This window comes from Dufourea novaeangliae, unplaced genomic scaffold (assembly GCF_001272555.1).
Source record: "Dufourea novaeangliae isolate 0120121106 unplaced genomic scaffold, ASM127255v1 scaffold208, whole genome shotgun sequence".
Classification (NCBI taxonomy): Eukaryota; Metazoa; Arthropoda; class Insecta; order Hymenoptera; family Halictidae; genus Dufourea; species Dufourea novaeangliae.
Window position 1 is genome coordinate 1866361 of NW_015374114.1, and position 16252 is coordinate 1882612.

The 16252-nt window shown below is 35.9% G+C and overlaps 1 protein-coding gene across 1 annotated transcript; it reads right to left on the reverse strand.

Annotated features, from left to right (window-relative positions):
* Positions 1-4226: 4226 nt before the first annotated feature.
* Positions 4227-10734, reverse strand: LOC107190897 (cytokine receptor). Its single transcript, XM_015579783.1, has 12 exons — positions 10197-10734; positions 9565-9864; positions 8797-9114; positions 8563-8720; positions 8320-8491; positions 7938-8246; positions 7709-7860; positions 6749-7640; positions 6527-6673; positions 6351-6441; positions 6184-6253; positions 4227-6099 (listed from the first exon to the last, which is right to left on the reverse strand). The coding sequence occupies exons 1-12, from the start codon at positions 10732-10734 to the stop codon at positions 4714-4716; spliced, it is 4533 nt and encodes a 1510-aa protein (XP_015435269.1). The 3' UTR covers positions 4227-4713.
* Positions 10735-16252: the final 5518 nt, after the last annotated feature.

Here is a 16252-nt window from a genome sequence, read left to right on the forward strand (position 1 = left end):
CGTTCGTTTCTACGATCCGTGTATATGAGTATTGAAAAACAAAAACGACTTTGGGACTGATTGTAAAAACGGAAAAACCTACGTAAAATGGCAAGGCTCGACGGCATGGCATACATAAATGGCGTACCAGCGGTGGTCTACAGAGACGAACTTAGGCACAATTCCATGTACATAAGAAATAAATAATAAAACCAAAAAAAAAATGTAGTAAAAATATATTTTACAATACTCTGTACAAGATCTCATTAGAATTAGTATAGAGTTTGCTCAGCGCAGATTAGTTGCTGTGAAAAACAAGCTATCAATCCTGGAATACTGTTATCAGAATTTTTGTTTAAAACATTTATCACAACAAGTCACCACTATTTACTATTTACAATACCGAAAAATTACTTCCTGGAGTAGATAATAAATTGTAAATAGTATTACAACATCCCCTATACATGGTAAGAAAAGTATGTAATTAGTAAGAAAAAGGTTTGCAGCCACAGTATTCCACGATTAATATTACCGCCACATGTCCGTACATTTCTACAAAAAAGAATCGTGTTTTCGAAACAATAAAATTCAAATAAAATGTCCCTTACTCCCGTAATTACTATTTCTTTTTCAGGCCAAGATTAAAATGTCCTTGATCGCAAAATAACGAAACTTTTTGCAAAAACGATCAAGACTTCCGGTTAATTCACAAAAAAAATGAACAGGCACGTGAAATACGTAAGAGCACAATTCCTTCAAACACTTTTTTGTTACTACGTCAACAACAAATACCGCCCAATCAAAATCGGTGTCAACAATAATTCACTGCACGCTGAATACATGTAGAAAAAAAATGAAGAAAATGAACTCTACACAACCAGGGAGCCCAGCAAAAAATATGATTCGACACGATTATATTACATGTAAGAAGACGGAGGGAGAGAGAGATATGGAACAAAAACAATCGGTATTTACATAAGTCGATAATTCACGAGTCATTGCACTAAGATTGCTTCGCGCTATATAAAAATGATTTAAACCTGTTTCGCTTCGATCACAAACAGGCTTTCAGTATTCAATTTGATCGTCAATTAAACTCACATCATTGATAACACCGAGCTCCCGCAGTATCAATGAATGCTGTAACATAAACATTATAAACATCCCCAACGACCTATATTCATTATTCAACTAAATTATACAAGGGGTTGTTTGATTACATTTAAAAAAAGTAGTAGTGATGAATACACGCGCTCTATATACGCCTAATCTCTGCAAGGCAAATTAATTGGTAAAGATAAATGTTATAATGATAGAAATATGTCTTACAAGTGTCACGTATCATCGATATATCATCTATTTATATTTATATAAAAAATAGATATATATTGTATGTACAATGTAGACATGTAAAACCTAACAAAGTAGAGATGCACTCGATTATTTTCCTCTAAATCAATCTAATAAGCCTTTACCGTGAGAAATACTTAATTACCCCAACATGAGCATATTCGAAAAATCTTGCGTGCGTTCGTGCATTTTTCTTCGAGTTTTCTTTCGTTTATAAACATGTACTATACAATTAATTAATATTTTGTTTTTCTTTTCCTTGTATATTAACCCTTAACGGTAAAAATAGTTCGGATGGATCGACAGGTTTTTTTTCTTCGTACGAATCGATCAAGGCAACGAATATTCGCCCACGAACTGCTCGTTACGGATTCCATACACGCTTCCGAACACTGTATGTAGGCACACGCGTGTGTCCCTTACATGAAAACCGTGTTTTTCTCGGTTCGATTGCACTCGCGGACACGACACAGAACGGAGGCGTTCCATCGATCCTTTCGATGCATTCAACTGAATATTTCGCCTTAAACTAGGTAGCATTTACATGTTACACGCGATTCGTTAAATATTAGCGGCTGCTCGCTTAGTAACAATAATATAACATACGAGTATACGTAAGCTCGCTCCAGAGACAGTTCCACGAACGTCGAATACTTCCGCGGAACCCGTTACACATCATTTCACAAGTACAAACAACGGTTCGTTGAGGCTCATCTCTTTTCTCGTTCGTGAAATATTTTTCAACAAGATATCGTCGGCAAAAATTATTTGAACTTGTAAAATAACTCAGCTACAAATCCTCCCAGGCCTTTTTTGTACTGATATACATATATATATATTATGTACAGGGTATTCCAGGTCTTAGACAAGAAAAATTTTTTAGACAAGAAAAGCACGTTTCTAAGGGTATTGAGAAGAAAAAAAAAGAACATAAACATCGGCCCACAGATGCTTTTATTCAAAAGTTTCAATAGTAACAAAAAAAAAATATATGAAACGTCTGAAACAAGAGTAATAACGTTTATTTCGAATAGATGATTAGGTAGAGAGAGGGGGGGGTGCCATTTTATTGACTTCAAATCTTAAGTCTTTTTGAACTTTTCCCCGTGGAAAACGTCGAAAAGAGATGTTTACGAAAGAACTAATACATCTGATTCCGTAAAATGAAGCCTTAATATTTACTTACATAAAAGAAAATTAAAATAAAATTCGTACCGATGAATCAAATTGATTTTTGAATGCTTGCATCGACAAGCACGGCCGACATTTTCAAATCTAATATCAACAGAATAACTTTTGAATAGAGCTTCTGTAGTTATATTTATGTACATTTTTATATAACACTGAAACTTCGGACACCCTGTACATTGATTAGTAATTGAGTCGATTATTTACTAACATGAGGTGAGATGCGGGTACTCGATGCGTGATCGCAAGTAGTGATCGTTTGCGATAACGCGAAGAAAATAATTTCTTCTTCTCTTTGATTATCTTTTCTCTGAATAAAATTCCTTTGTGAGTAGATTGCTGCAATGATTGTTTAATGTACCGATTAAAATTTAATATGATGTTCTAAGATCAAATGATTCAACAATATCACAATAATATTCAAGTGTTTAAAAGAAATTACTCCATGATCATTGATGATATAGTGGAAACGGTACGTGTTTAAAAAAAGGCCTGTAAAAACTCATGTACCCCGTCAATGACTAGCTTAAGGTATTATGCATATATATAATCTTGCTTTGTTTTAGCATAAACGATTCAATGGCATTGCATAGTTCCTTAAAATTTCTGCAATGTGGGCTACCTCAGACTGCTATACTAGCATTTCCTTAACATTTCAACCATTTGCCATTTAATGAAATTTGCTGATTGCAAAGAAAAATCTCATCAAACTTACAAATAATTTTGTATTCTTAAAATGATCTTCACCTTAACAAGAAATAACAATATTTAAAACTCTCTGTTTGATTAAGAATGTTCATCTAAAAGTTCGACACCAGAATATTTCTTTCATGTAAAAAGTATTGAAATATCATTAAAAAATGTCTAGAGCAGTCTACAAAGGCATTCATAAAACAGAAATGATAAAGAATATTGTTTTCTAGTATTTTTCAGTTGTTCAAAGATTTTTAACGGACAATGAAATATATATGAGAATCGTGCAAAATCTATATCTGCTCTCAAAGAAGCACTTTGATTAATGTTTCCTTATCTTATTATCTTTGACCCTGTACTCGTTACCATAGTTTCCTTTTACTGCATCTTTTTTTCTGTCGATCATTGCTAGTGATAGATAGTAAGGTACTACAGGAACGATTTGTAAGTTATTATAAACAGATAAACAAATTGCGCGTACGAATGCAGTTTCAGCGAAAAGACGTTAAGAGTTCTTGTACGTGCTCCACGAATGTAACAAACAAATAATTCGAGCGCCTGCGATTTTTATCTTCGTCGTGTTGGGTACGGCGAAAATAGAAATTTGCAAATAAGCAATTCATAATTGCATGTGATTTTTTTTCTTTGTTGATTACGAATAGTTCTTTTACACGAAAATCCTATTGCTTCTCGAAATACAACAAATATATCTTTTTCTACTAGACTATAACTTCAAAGTTTCATTGAGTTTTTTAAAACAAAACCGAAAATCGATATGCATGTTACTATCATGCACAATAGAGCAAAGAACATTTCTGTTATTCAATATTGGCATGACGTCCGAACGAAAAACATTTAAATTTTTGGTTCGTTAAGAACGTATTTTGCTAGTAACATCAGAAAATTTTTACACAGAGTCGATTAAAAGGTTCCAATGAGAATTACTATACTGCCACAGATAATCATGCGAAGATATTTGATTGTTCCGACAACAAGGAGCTGTCCGTCGATGGGTGTATGCCACATAATTTACTTAAGTCTACGGATCCTTACGCTATGGCGCTGCTAGTGACCTTCACGTCACATTGCACAATAATATGATACAAAAGTAATTCATTTTGTACATACTTTCACAAATGAGAGCGTTTTCGTTTCCGACGTGTGTCCTCGTTCCGAATTTATCGTTGTACACGATAATCTTCTTCTCTAATTTCGTTTTTTCAGTCGTAACACGGCATCGAGCCTCGAAAAAACACTAAACTTCTCAAACACTCGTCCATGCCCACCACTATCGGGACGCGCGTTACAATTTAGTATTTTTCAGGCGGTTGATCTAAAATACTATAGTCGTAAAAAGACATGTAGGACTTACAGTTGTCGACTACATTTTGAAAGCACCTACAAATGCGAAATCGTATTGCACCACCTTAGTCCGTTGGAAAGATGTTCCCGTGTCAACGGAAGTTCGTACAGAAACGACAAACACTGAATTTAAGATCCTTTTCATTGAATAGTACTTGGCACAACAGTCACTTTACTGTATTGTTCGTCGGACTGTCCAGCGGTGCTCTGTGGCAGTGGCTTATGCTGATCTAACTTTGGATTCTCCGCTATGGTAACGTAACGGGTGTCCTGTTTGCTCGTGATAACTGGTTTATCCACGTCCAGCTTACCACTGGGTTTTGTTCCACCGGTCTGCCAACAGAGAGGATACGCGGTCGCAGTGTCCTCTTCGTCACGGTCCTCTATCGTTTCCGTAACGGTCGCTTTCGGTATCCCTATTTGTTGCTGCTGCAACATCTGGAAAACCGAACTTGCGAGAACGTACGGTTTCGACCCATCGGCTGTAGACGGTTGAGGCGGACCCATTTTTTGCAAAGGTTCCGGAGCAGCGGCCGACTGAAAGCTCGGTTTCTTCGACACCTCGGATATCGAGGACACGGAAATATAAGGCTTTGATGAGGAATCCAATGCGGATGACAAAGATGTCGGACTAACGAAGGAGGAAACAAACGGTTTGTTGCACGAGTCAGTCAGCGACGTTGATGCAAATGGAGTAGACATTGTAGTACTCCTTGTACCATCGATACTACTCAGTGTAAACGGTTTCTTTAACGAGTCAATCAATCCCGTTTGTACGTACGGCTTCGAAGTTTTGTCAGAAGTAGAAAATGGCGCTGAAGTTTCTAGTTTCGCTTTATTCGACTCTGTGAACGTCAGATCATCTAGATCGCGTAAAGAATCAATGGTCTTTTTATCCTTTTGTTTCTGTTCCAAGGAAGCTAAAGTTATGTACGGATTTGTGAGTTTGGCCTCTGTTTTGATCGGTATCAGTGTGTCTGCAGTAGATTCCGTTAGATCACCATCGTCTTCGGATTTTGATTTTATTGGCTTAGGAACTGCTCCAATGATGCTATACCCACCCGCAGTTGAAGTTTCTTTAGGTACAGGACTTGGATTACTCGATAGTTCTTCTGATGATGGCATGCTGATATAACCAGTTGAGGACCAAGTATGCTGGGACGTTGTATAACCCGTACTATCTGTTAAATTGGGCGTAGAACGTGCTAGTGATAATGTGTCCCCAATTATTGGCTCCCCAGGTTTTGTAACCTTCACATACGGTTCCCATCGTGCTGTTTCTGTAGTGAATCCAGGTCTGGTAATCCCAACGTTTCTTTGCCTTAGACTCGAGGCCTCCCAAGTTGGTAATGTTTCCATCAACTTATTGGGTGACACTGGCACTGGATCTATCTCTGTACCACTATCACTTGAAACTTGAGAATCAGATGTGAGAGATGAGGTAACAGATTCTTGGCCGCTTGAACAACCGCTTGAATCAGCAGAAGATTGTCGTATGTGCTGTTCACCCACTTTCTGTAGAAGCTTCTATAATAAACATTTACAATATACAAATAATGGGCATGTCTTATTAAAGATACATTGTTTGTTTACATAAGGATGATATCTAACCATGTTAGGCGCCAATCCTGGTGGTAATTTGACTTCGACGTCCTGCATGGCTTTGCATTTCAACCACATTCTACAATAAATAAAATGACAGTAAGTTACAATATAATACAAGGACAAGTAGTTACATCTTTCTCATAAAATATTTTGAACCAAGAAGTTATATATACCTCTTTGACATATGTACAAGACAGAAGATCATTGCTAGAATACTGATGCCTCCTATCACCCATATTATGACCCAAACACTGAACGATGGTCCTATGATACAGTGAAATTGTTAAGTAATCGCTTTGATGTACAAAAAGAAATAAAATGTAGCAGAAAAAATTTAAAATTAATTTACTATCGCTGTAACAGTTTCCCTCGCCGGCATCGGACCAAGGTCCGTATAAGTGTGTATTATCGTACGCAACATTAACAGCTCTGACGCGAAACTGGTATAGTCGTTCCCGTCCTACAGTCTTGCAATCAGGGATAGCTAATTGGGCCACTGCAACGAACGCATTAATAACATTAAACATAGTAATATCTGTCTGGTAAAAAAATGTATTTTTTATGGTATTACCTGCTCCAGTACTGTTTTGTATATCACCGTCGCTTGAATATATTTCGTAATAGTTCAAATGACCAGCCGCAATGTTCGGTTTACTCCACTTGATGATCACTTGACTGGAGTTCATGAATCTCACAATAGGCATATTGATTTTTCCAGGTACTCCGATCTTGGTGACTGCGTAGATCGTCGGCGATTTTACACTGCAAGACACAGTGCACGCCGCAACGCTAATGCTGTAATTAGTGTGGGCCATTAGATTTTTCAATTCGGTGTGATTCGCTTCCTCGACTTTCTGTGCCTCCTTATTATAATACACTTCATAGTATCTCAAAACGCCATTCATTGCATCTGGTGGTTTCCATGTGATGAACATAGTCGAGTTGGTCACGTTTATAATCCTGACATCTTGCGGAGAAGTTATTGGTGCAGCTTCGAGTGTTGTGTTATATAATGGATCACTGTGCAATCCTTCTCCACTTTTCGTTAGCACGGCGACAGCCAACATGTACGTTGTATACGGCTTCAAGTTATTCACCACGCCGTGAATAGTGTGAGGATCTGCTCTTATCGTTGTGTTCAGTTTCGGGCCTTTGCAGTTCAAGTTATACGGCGATACGATGGGGCAATAGTATATGTTGAATCCCTCTACGATTCCGATACGATCCGAACAGTCCAGTTTCCACCCAACTTCAATGAAGTCAGAGCCAATGCGGTTTATCCATACTGACTTCATTTTTCCAACAACTTTGTTGTGTATCACAGTACACGAGGCCCATACCATTCCACTACTTCCCTTATTGGTATTCGCGGAAATCGCGAATTGGTATACTTTGTTAGGATCCGGTACGGTCATGTTGTATATCGTTGTATTCTTGGACACATGCACCCAGTCCAGATAACCCTACAATTATCAAATTTAATATAAAAACATTTCAATTAAATAGTATATGGTAACGGATAAATACATACGGTGCACTGATAAGGACGATCACGTTCGTTATCGCACCAAAAAATTGTGTAATTCGTGATTTCTGAACTCATAATAGGTGGTGGCTTCCAAGATAGCTCATACAGTCCCGCAGCAAATGCGATCTTTGTAAACGCTATTGGCTCGTGGGGTACTGAAACATACGCACATTATTATTCATACATTACAAGCATTACAGAATACGGTTTCTTTACTTCTTCATGATCTTACTTGCATATTGACTAGGAACAAATATTCTAGCACGCTCCTTGTTCGCTCCAACAATGTTCGTTGTGATGATTTCAAATCTGTAACTATTGAAGCTAATCCCTTTGAATTTAGCATATGTTTTCGTCGTTTCATTGGGAATGAGCGACAGTTTTCGTCCATTCTCTTCTACATGATCAATCTCATACTTGAAATCGTCACCATTCTGTAAGTATTCTGGTATAGCTTGCCAATACAAATACACATCTCTGCTAGCACTGTTCTCCGCTATTTCAAAGCTTCCAATGTCGGTTTTTGGAGGACGGCCAGGTACTAAAATATTAAACAGACAGCGGTATAAAAAATATCTTAGAGAATATGTAATAGTAAAGGTCTAGTTCCTCACATTTTGGCGATGTTCTGAATGTAACGTCACTGAACTGACTCCATTTATCTTCTCCTGTTGCAACAGCACTTTTCATGAAAACTCGTATATCGTAGGCGGTGTTGGCATACTCCAACCCGGTAAGATTGTAGTATCTCTTAGGTGTATGGACGTCGTTTATAATATTGATTACCTAACAGAAATTTCTTATCAGTAAACAGTATATATTATAATCTGTGATACTGAATCTTTCTATATACTCACCTGCCATGTTTTCTTATGATCGAACTGATTGTTATATGTTATTTTATGATGTAAGCCGGGTGGAAAGTTTTGCATAGGAAAAGGCACGCTCCAATGCAATAATGCGCTGTCGGATGTTTTATTAATGACTGACAAATTAGCCGGTTTTGCGGGAATAACTAGAAATAATTAGATTACCGTAACAATTGCAACAATCTTAGTATGCTTGGTGGTAGAAGAATTATAGACACGAACCATGAGCATAATGATGAAATTTGTAATGAAAACTGGTATTTCCTAGTACGTTTTCCACATTTAACATGAACGTGTAATATTCGTAAGGCTGACGGTAAATCGGGTTCGTAGACGTATCCCACAGACATGTATTCTGTTGCAACAGTCTCTCACTTTCTTTTGGGCATGGAAATAACTTTCGTCCTCCTGCTCTTCCCGGCAATTTGAATACGAGTGTAAATTTCGTTGTAACGTAGTTCTGAACGGGATCCCATGAACAGAACATATTCTCCCAGTTATGAGACACGCAGGTAAAGTTCTGTGGCTCTTGTGGTTTAACTATCGATGAAAAATAGATCATAATTAATAAACTAATATTTTATTCCTTTGAAACTGTGTTCATATTAAATACAGAATGAATCATTTTCTATATAAAAGAAACTTCTATGAAATGTAAGATAAAGTAGAATATATATCCTTATAAATGGTTCTCTTTGTATAGAAAGGGCTTTATGTAATTGAGCTTATCTAGAATGATAGTCAAGAATGGATTCCAAGATCATATTAAATAAGACTCCTATAATTTCTCCTAAGTTCTAATGAAAGCAGCCTCCTGTCTCCATGAAATACCTTTTGACCTGTCCTGATAAGCAAATATAAATGACACTATTTAGGTTGGAATTCATACTGTAAACGTAAAACTAATATAGGTGGCTATAGGGTATAAATTGTGCAATTATGGAAACTAGGAATCAATTAAATTGATATTATTTAAAACACAATACTTACATCCAACCACAACTTTGTTCAAACAAACTGCTTCATATTGTTTATTATAATCATTGTGTAGCTTTAATTTGCAGTAATACATGTCTTCTGCAGGTGGAGGTCTCTCCACATCCAATGATATTGTAGTTTCATTAATGACACTAATATATTGTGGTTCCATTTCCTTCTTATTTCGAAAGAATACAAGATCTGAGACATTCTTTCCAGGAAATTCAGCATCCATAAACGTTTGATTTAATATACAAAGTATTCGTAATGATTGACCATATTCAAGAACAATGTCCCCTGGTGGCCAAGTTCCTTAAAACAGAAATAGACATTTTAATAATCATTACTTTGTAAATATAAGACATTTGGTAAACTAAATCGTTATTTTCCTCCAACTTTGAGCCTACACAGCACATCCAGTGTATTAAGTATAGATATATGCATTTAGCTCCTACACTAGAATTCCAAAAAGAAAAGAGAGGTGCATGCTTTATAAATTTAGCAATGCTAGATAGACTCAAGGAATAGATAATTACTACCTCTGTTACTTTTATATTTGAAATGTATTATTTTAAACCACCATTCAAAATTAGTTTTAGTTAGAGAAAAACAAAAAATTTTTCTATTAACTAAATTATACTTACTTCCAGGTGTTTTGAGACCAATTGCACACTGACTGGTGTCTGCACTGCATAATGATGCACACAATACAATGATAAAAGGGATTAAAAATGTTCTCCAAAAACAATTCCGCCATTGTGTACCGACTTTTTCAGTAATCGGTAGTAGTGCATTTTTATGTGCAGGAGTTCTCCGGAAATTGTATTTCTTAGAACTCACATAACTATTTGAGATTTGTTTCTGTTTTTGACAATGCATTATATCACAATTACAGGTAAAACAATTAACATCTTTGATTGATATACAACGATTAAGCAAACATATGCCAGAAGAATACTCAGTATTTGCTGAACATTCAGCTGTGTCACAAAATTCATTTTCTATCCTATTAAGAGTGTCTTTCTCCACAAGGAGATGATTGTTACAGGACAGAGTCTGTCTCATTCTATGCACATCCAAAGATCTAGCAACATCGTGTTTTGTTGCACTTTCTGAATCTAATGGTGAGAATTGAAACATTTCTTCTAGAAGTTTTTTGGGATTTGCTTCGGTTAAAAACATCTTGCCCTCCCATCACTGAAAAGAAACACAAAATTGTACTGATTACTGAAAAATGATTTCACTAATAAAAATTTGCTGTGGCATTGCAAGCACAAAAGAAACACCAAATCAATTACATTAGAAAATGAAAGTTAAAGCACTAAATGAAGACACTAAATGGTATAGTTCCAAAAGCCAAAGCTAAACTGAGTATACAACTCATAGTATACTGAGTATGATGTATGTCAAGAAAGTCAATCTGTACTCTTGATGACGATAAAGTGAATATTAATGAGATAGACTATAGTTTCGATTGATAAATTCTGGGTCACGACATATTACTCCATATTTCTAATGTAACGAGTTTTCAATAATTTCTTATCTAATTTACCTCATTCTACAAACAACTTGCTCGGTGTATACAAGAATTGCATAATCGTACATCACTTAAGTAATCCCAAATAGGATTTACAGAACAAATCATGGGATAGAATAAATAATAAATATAAAATCTCTTGCATAATATAGCCATTAAATAAATATAATTACAATAACATATTTAAAGTAACATAATACCAAGAATGTGTGCACAAAATCTTATTTGTGTTTATATGTATTGAATAATGCTTTAGTGTTGTACCATAGATGCATACCAAATAAATGGACAAACAGACTAAAATCAAAGAGATAACTCTCCCAGATAAAAGATTGCTGAATGAATTATTCATTGAGCAGATTGAATACCATTATTCGATATGTGGCTCAAACAAGATTTTAAGGAAATTTATACAATTCAGCTTAAAAATAAGCTAGTAGTCTTTTGAATGAGCAATACATTAACTTGCAAATTGCTTCTTTAAATTTACTACAACCCCTTTGTAAAATTTAATGGCCATTGTAAATACATATACCATACATCTGATAGCAGCTACAAACTGAATGAGATTGATAGGTACATTGTAAAATTTGTACAACAGAATGTATTAGTATGTCTACAAATAAAAGGAACATTAACAAAAATAATTAGACTAGATATGTTTGCAAACTAACATTTTTATGGACTCCTTTCTGAGAACAGGAATTGATTGAAAACCTATAACTTCAACAGATGATCTTCCATTTATTGCTGCTTTGCATATTTAGTAGTTAATATTTTCATTACATTTTACTCCATTATTTCATTGCATAAAGAAGAAAATGATCTGAAGAATATCTGGGTTAAACCTTACTACAGTTGATACTTCGTTAAATTTTACTAGACTGCATCTGTCATGATAAATAATAAATAATAGCAACAGTGCAGAAATCAATAAAACTATGGATGAAACGTGATGAGAAATTAACGAAACAGGTTACACGCTACTCGTCGATCATGCCATTGATACGCACTCAGAAGCATTTCCTCGATCTCAAGTTTGTCGTTGTTTAGTAGAAATGAATAATTATCGAAGAAAGAGGAAAATATTGATAACTCGAAAACGTAACCAGTCACCACGGTCGTGGATACGAGGAAGAAATAGAAAAAGAGAGACAGACACACACACACACCACATACGGTGAGAGAGAGAGAGAGAGAGAGAGAGAGAGAGAGAGAGAGAGAGACATATATGTATACATATAGTAAGCACGCATGTACACATAGCGTTCGTAGAGAAATTATTTAGTACGATGCGGTGCACGGCCGTTTCTATAAAACCACGGAATATTCCCGGAGATATTTGAGACGCGTATCGCGTTGAAAGCATTATAATCGTTTATTTACGAGCATACGCTGCCCGTATCCACAACGTAACGCGTCTCGGACCCCGTATCCCGTCTTGTCGCGCGTATATCATGTGTGTACGTGTGGCTACACGCGCGACTGTGTGCGATCTCATGAATGCTGGCCTGACATGAACAATACTATACAGAAGCTTGCACGTACACATACATCGTACGAACACGCGAAACAATGTGCGTAACGAGGTTCGTCGCGCGTGTAAAAAGGGTCCGCTAAAACTCGGTATAGCTACGGATATGAAAATGCACGTTCGTTCGATCGCGTGAGAGAGTCAGCCGATCTCGAAAGTGTAGATCTCATCTCACAGAGAAACGACATATGTATTTTGCAGGAGCTGGGGAAATCCGGAGCAGTCATTCGTATGTATCCAATCTCCTTCGAGTACTCACCGTCAGCAAACGATCGACGAGTACCCGCGGATTCTCCCTCATTGCACTATTCACGAATTCCCGTCCTCGTCGTCACTTCACTGCACCCGAACTTAACGAACACACTACGGGGCGGTCGAACGTCGAACGCGGACTCGCTCTACCCGCTGGGTATATCCTTTGGTGACCGTAACGCGTTCCGAGATACGATGCTCACGGACGGGGCCACTCGTGGAATACACCGCAAACACCTAACCACGGCACGATATCACGAGTCGCAGCCGCTGAAATCGGCCGTGTCACTTCATATTTGCGAAAAAATTCTGTTTACATTCGCCCAGAGGGACCCACGAATAAATATATACGATACACATTCTGAGTAAAATACGTGCGATCAATCGACAGTGGTGCCAACGTGTCGGCGGATCTTGATGAAGGATTGGAAAAACCAGCTATAGATGATCGAATGCTTTTAGTCATGCGATGACTCAAATTTTTGGTTCTTCGAGGCGGTTTTGAGTAAGAATGTCGATTGTTTTAAAGAAGCAAGGAAATACAAGCAATACGGGAAGTATGTTTTGAGCGCCGTAGTTTGACGACATTAGCTGACGTCACGACGAGACGTCAAGCGCTGCATTCTCGGAAATGTAGGCGCAGGCTTCATTGTTGACCGCGATATCGTCTGGCAGGCGCCGTTTTTGAAAGCACTCGAATTCTTGTTTTTAGAGAGGATATCGAACCTTCAGAACAAACACCCATTTCTTAACAGATTACCTATTGTGAGCTCTTTAATAGACTTTTAAGGTGAAACGGTTCAAAACCCAGAACCTACTAATCAATTTTTAATCCCGGCACAATTTATAATAGTAAAGCAACAAGACAGGTCGAGTATAATAATATTCATAATGTAACAATTTCTTCTTCAATTCTTATTTAAAGGGACGTAAATATGATCCTTTTTTTATAAATACCGAAATCAATAAACTTCCGGGCAAGAAAGTTTTAACAAATGTGACGGACAATTTACAAACATGATAGTCAATTTCGACGAACGATAGTAAATTTTAATCAAAGGCCATATTTCTTTATAACAATATTGATCTCTCAAATTTATTCGTGTAGCTGTAACGCTGTAAGGTAATGTGCATATACAGTACTGAACGATTCATAAATGCATCTTAGCAAGAGACAATATCGCAATACAAGTACAGAAGACATGGAGTTCTTTTAATGATGAAATTACAATTATTAATACATTTTAATTGAAAAATCATTGCTTCGTTTACGAAGCTTATAATTATCAATAATATAGTATAATTTTAAAAAATGAGTATATATATATATATATTTACACTTATTTTTAACTTGTTTATAATATCCTACATAATATACAAATTGTGTATATGTATACATATATAATTATAAAAAATAAACACAATAATTACGATGTAAGATAAAATATGATCCGTCTTTAAATACAATTACGGCTGCTTATCGTTAACACGATAGACGGAAAAATTGCTTATATAAACAAACAATCAACAATGACGAATTGATGCTCGTATCATCGTGAGTGCACTGATTTTTTTTTATCTTTCTTACACGAATTAGGTTTAAAAATATAATCTAATTTACTATTACTTAATTCGTTTACCGAACAACGTTCTTTTCCTAGTCGTTACGAACTTACTAGTAAAAAAATAGATTTATTAGTCTTTACATAGTCAACGTGCCTAAGTATCGCAAAAAGACAGGAAGAGGTTGTTTCGACAAAAAAGCTTTTTGCTTAATCTTTGTTAATCATTCGTGTTTTTTCTTCAGTCATCATCTGTTTATTACAACTATTACCGTGTAATCGGTAAGAAAGAGACAACTTTCCAAAAGAAAACTTTTTTTTGTTGAAATATTAAATGCAATCGCCTTTGCATCGATCCTCTGCATTGCACCTCTAGACAAAGCAATCGGTCGGTGCATCTACTTCTTTGGTTGTATCAGCACTTAATTTAATTATTGCTACACGTACATACTTCATACAGTCATAATAAATACTTAAAAACGAAAACAATATCGACAATATCTTGTTTTGTCGAATGCTGCTCATAATGTAATACAGTAAAACAGTCAAACACTAAACCATTCAATTCTACGAGATTTGCATATTCATGCTAAGAAGATGTACGAATTCATGATCAAGGCCACAATAATGTTACAGGATGAATATTTCAATACATACGATTAACTAAAGAGATTTTGACAACGATAACTGTAGTTAACATCTTTCCAGTTTACAATTTCTCTTATTCAAGAAGTTATCAGTGCACAATTGTCTTCCTATATAAATACTAAAATATCTTTTCATACGTTACGTGGGTATCAATCCTATTTGCCGTTACAAATAGATCACACTCCACAAACATTGAGATTTCATATATCTTTACAATTGTATATAGTCTTGTACAATCGATCCTAGTACAAACTCGTGCATTAAAAATTCAAAATCATCCAATATGCGGTAAAAAAAACGTCGAGATTTTCTTCCCAAAAGTTAATATTTAAGCTTACAAAATATTAACTTATTAAATTTATAAAATAGACAGGACCAACATGTCGTGCCTCGTCCACGCGAAACATACTTATCATAAATATCGATTTTTGGATGAACAGCAGTTTAAGAAAATGAAAAATCGTACTTTCTGACGCTTTTTGGGGTGCGCACCCATCTCGTGTAATTTCAATAAATGCCTGCGCGGGATGCCCTCATCAATCGGTCGAATACTTATTTGGTCGATTGTAAGATTACTCTATAACGAACATAAATTCAATAAACGTTTACAATCGTTTTAAAAGCTAAGCGTTTACTTAGTATTTTTGTTATTAAATATTGGAACACGCGCAAGGCACAATAATCTCAAGCTATCACACGTGTTAGGATGAATTAATATTCTCTTCCTCTCGGTAATTAGATTCGTTTAAATACAGAGTTAGCACCAGTCCAATCTTGGTTAGAGTGAGCAAGTATCGTCCCTATAAATCGGGCATTTTTACGAGTCACAATCGTAGCTGCAAGGAAAAAAATATTCACACATTCCTTCCTTCAACTGAAAGTCCATAAAAGATCTCTTACTATAAATTAATGTTAATACCACTAGAAAGTATTTCATTGGGAATCAACAACCATGTCCTCGGTATATCACTAGAATGTAATACATAGAATTCGAAGCTCGTGTAAATAATATTTATCAAATATTAAAATGTTGAACGACACGCGAATGCTTGTAACACTTGATTCCAGTATGTCGCGTATAAAAAAGTATTTTATCTTACTACATACCTACATATATGTATAACCAACTCCATAAAATATTATACAATATAACACACTGTTTCCTTT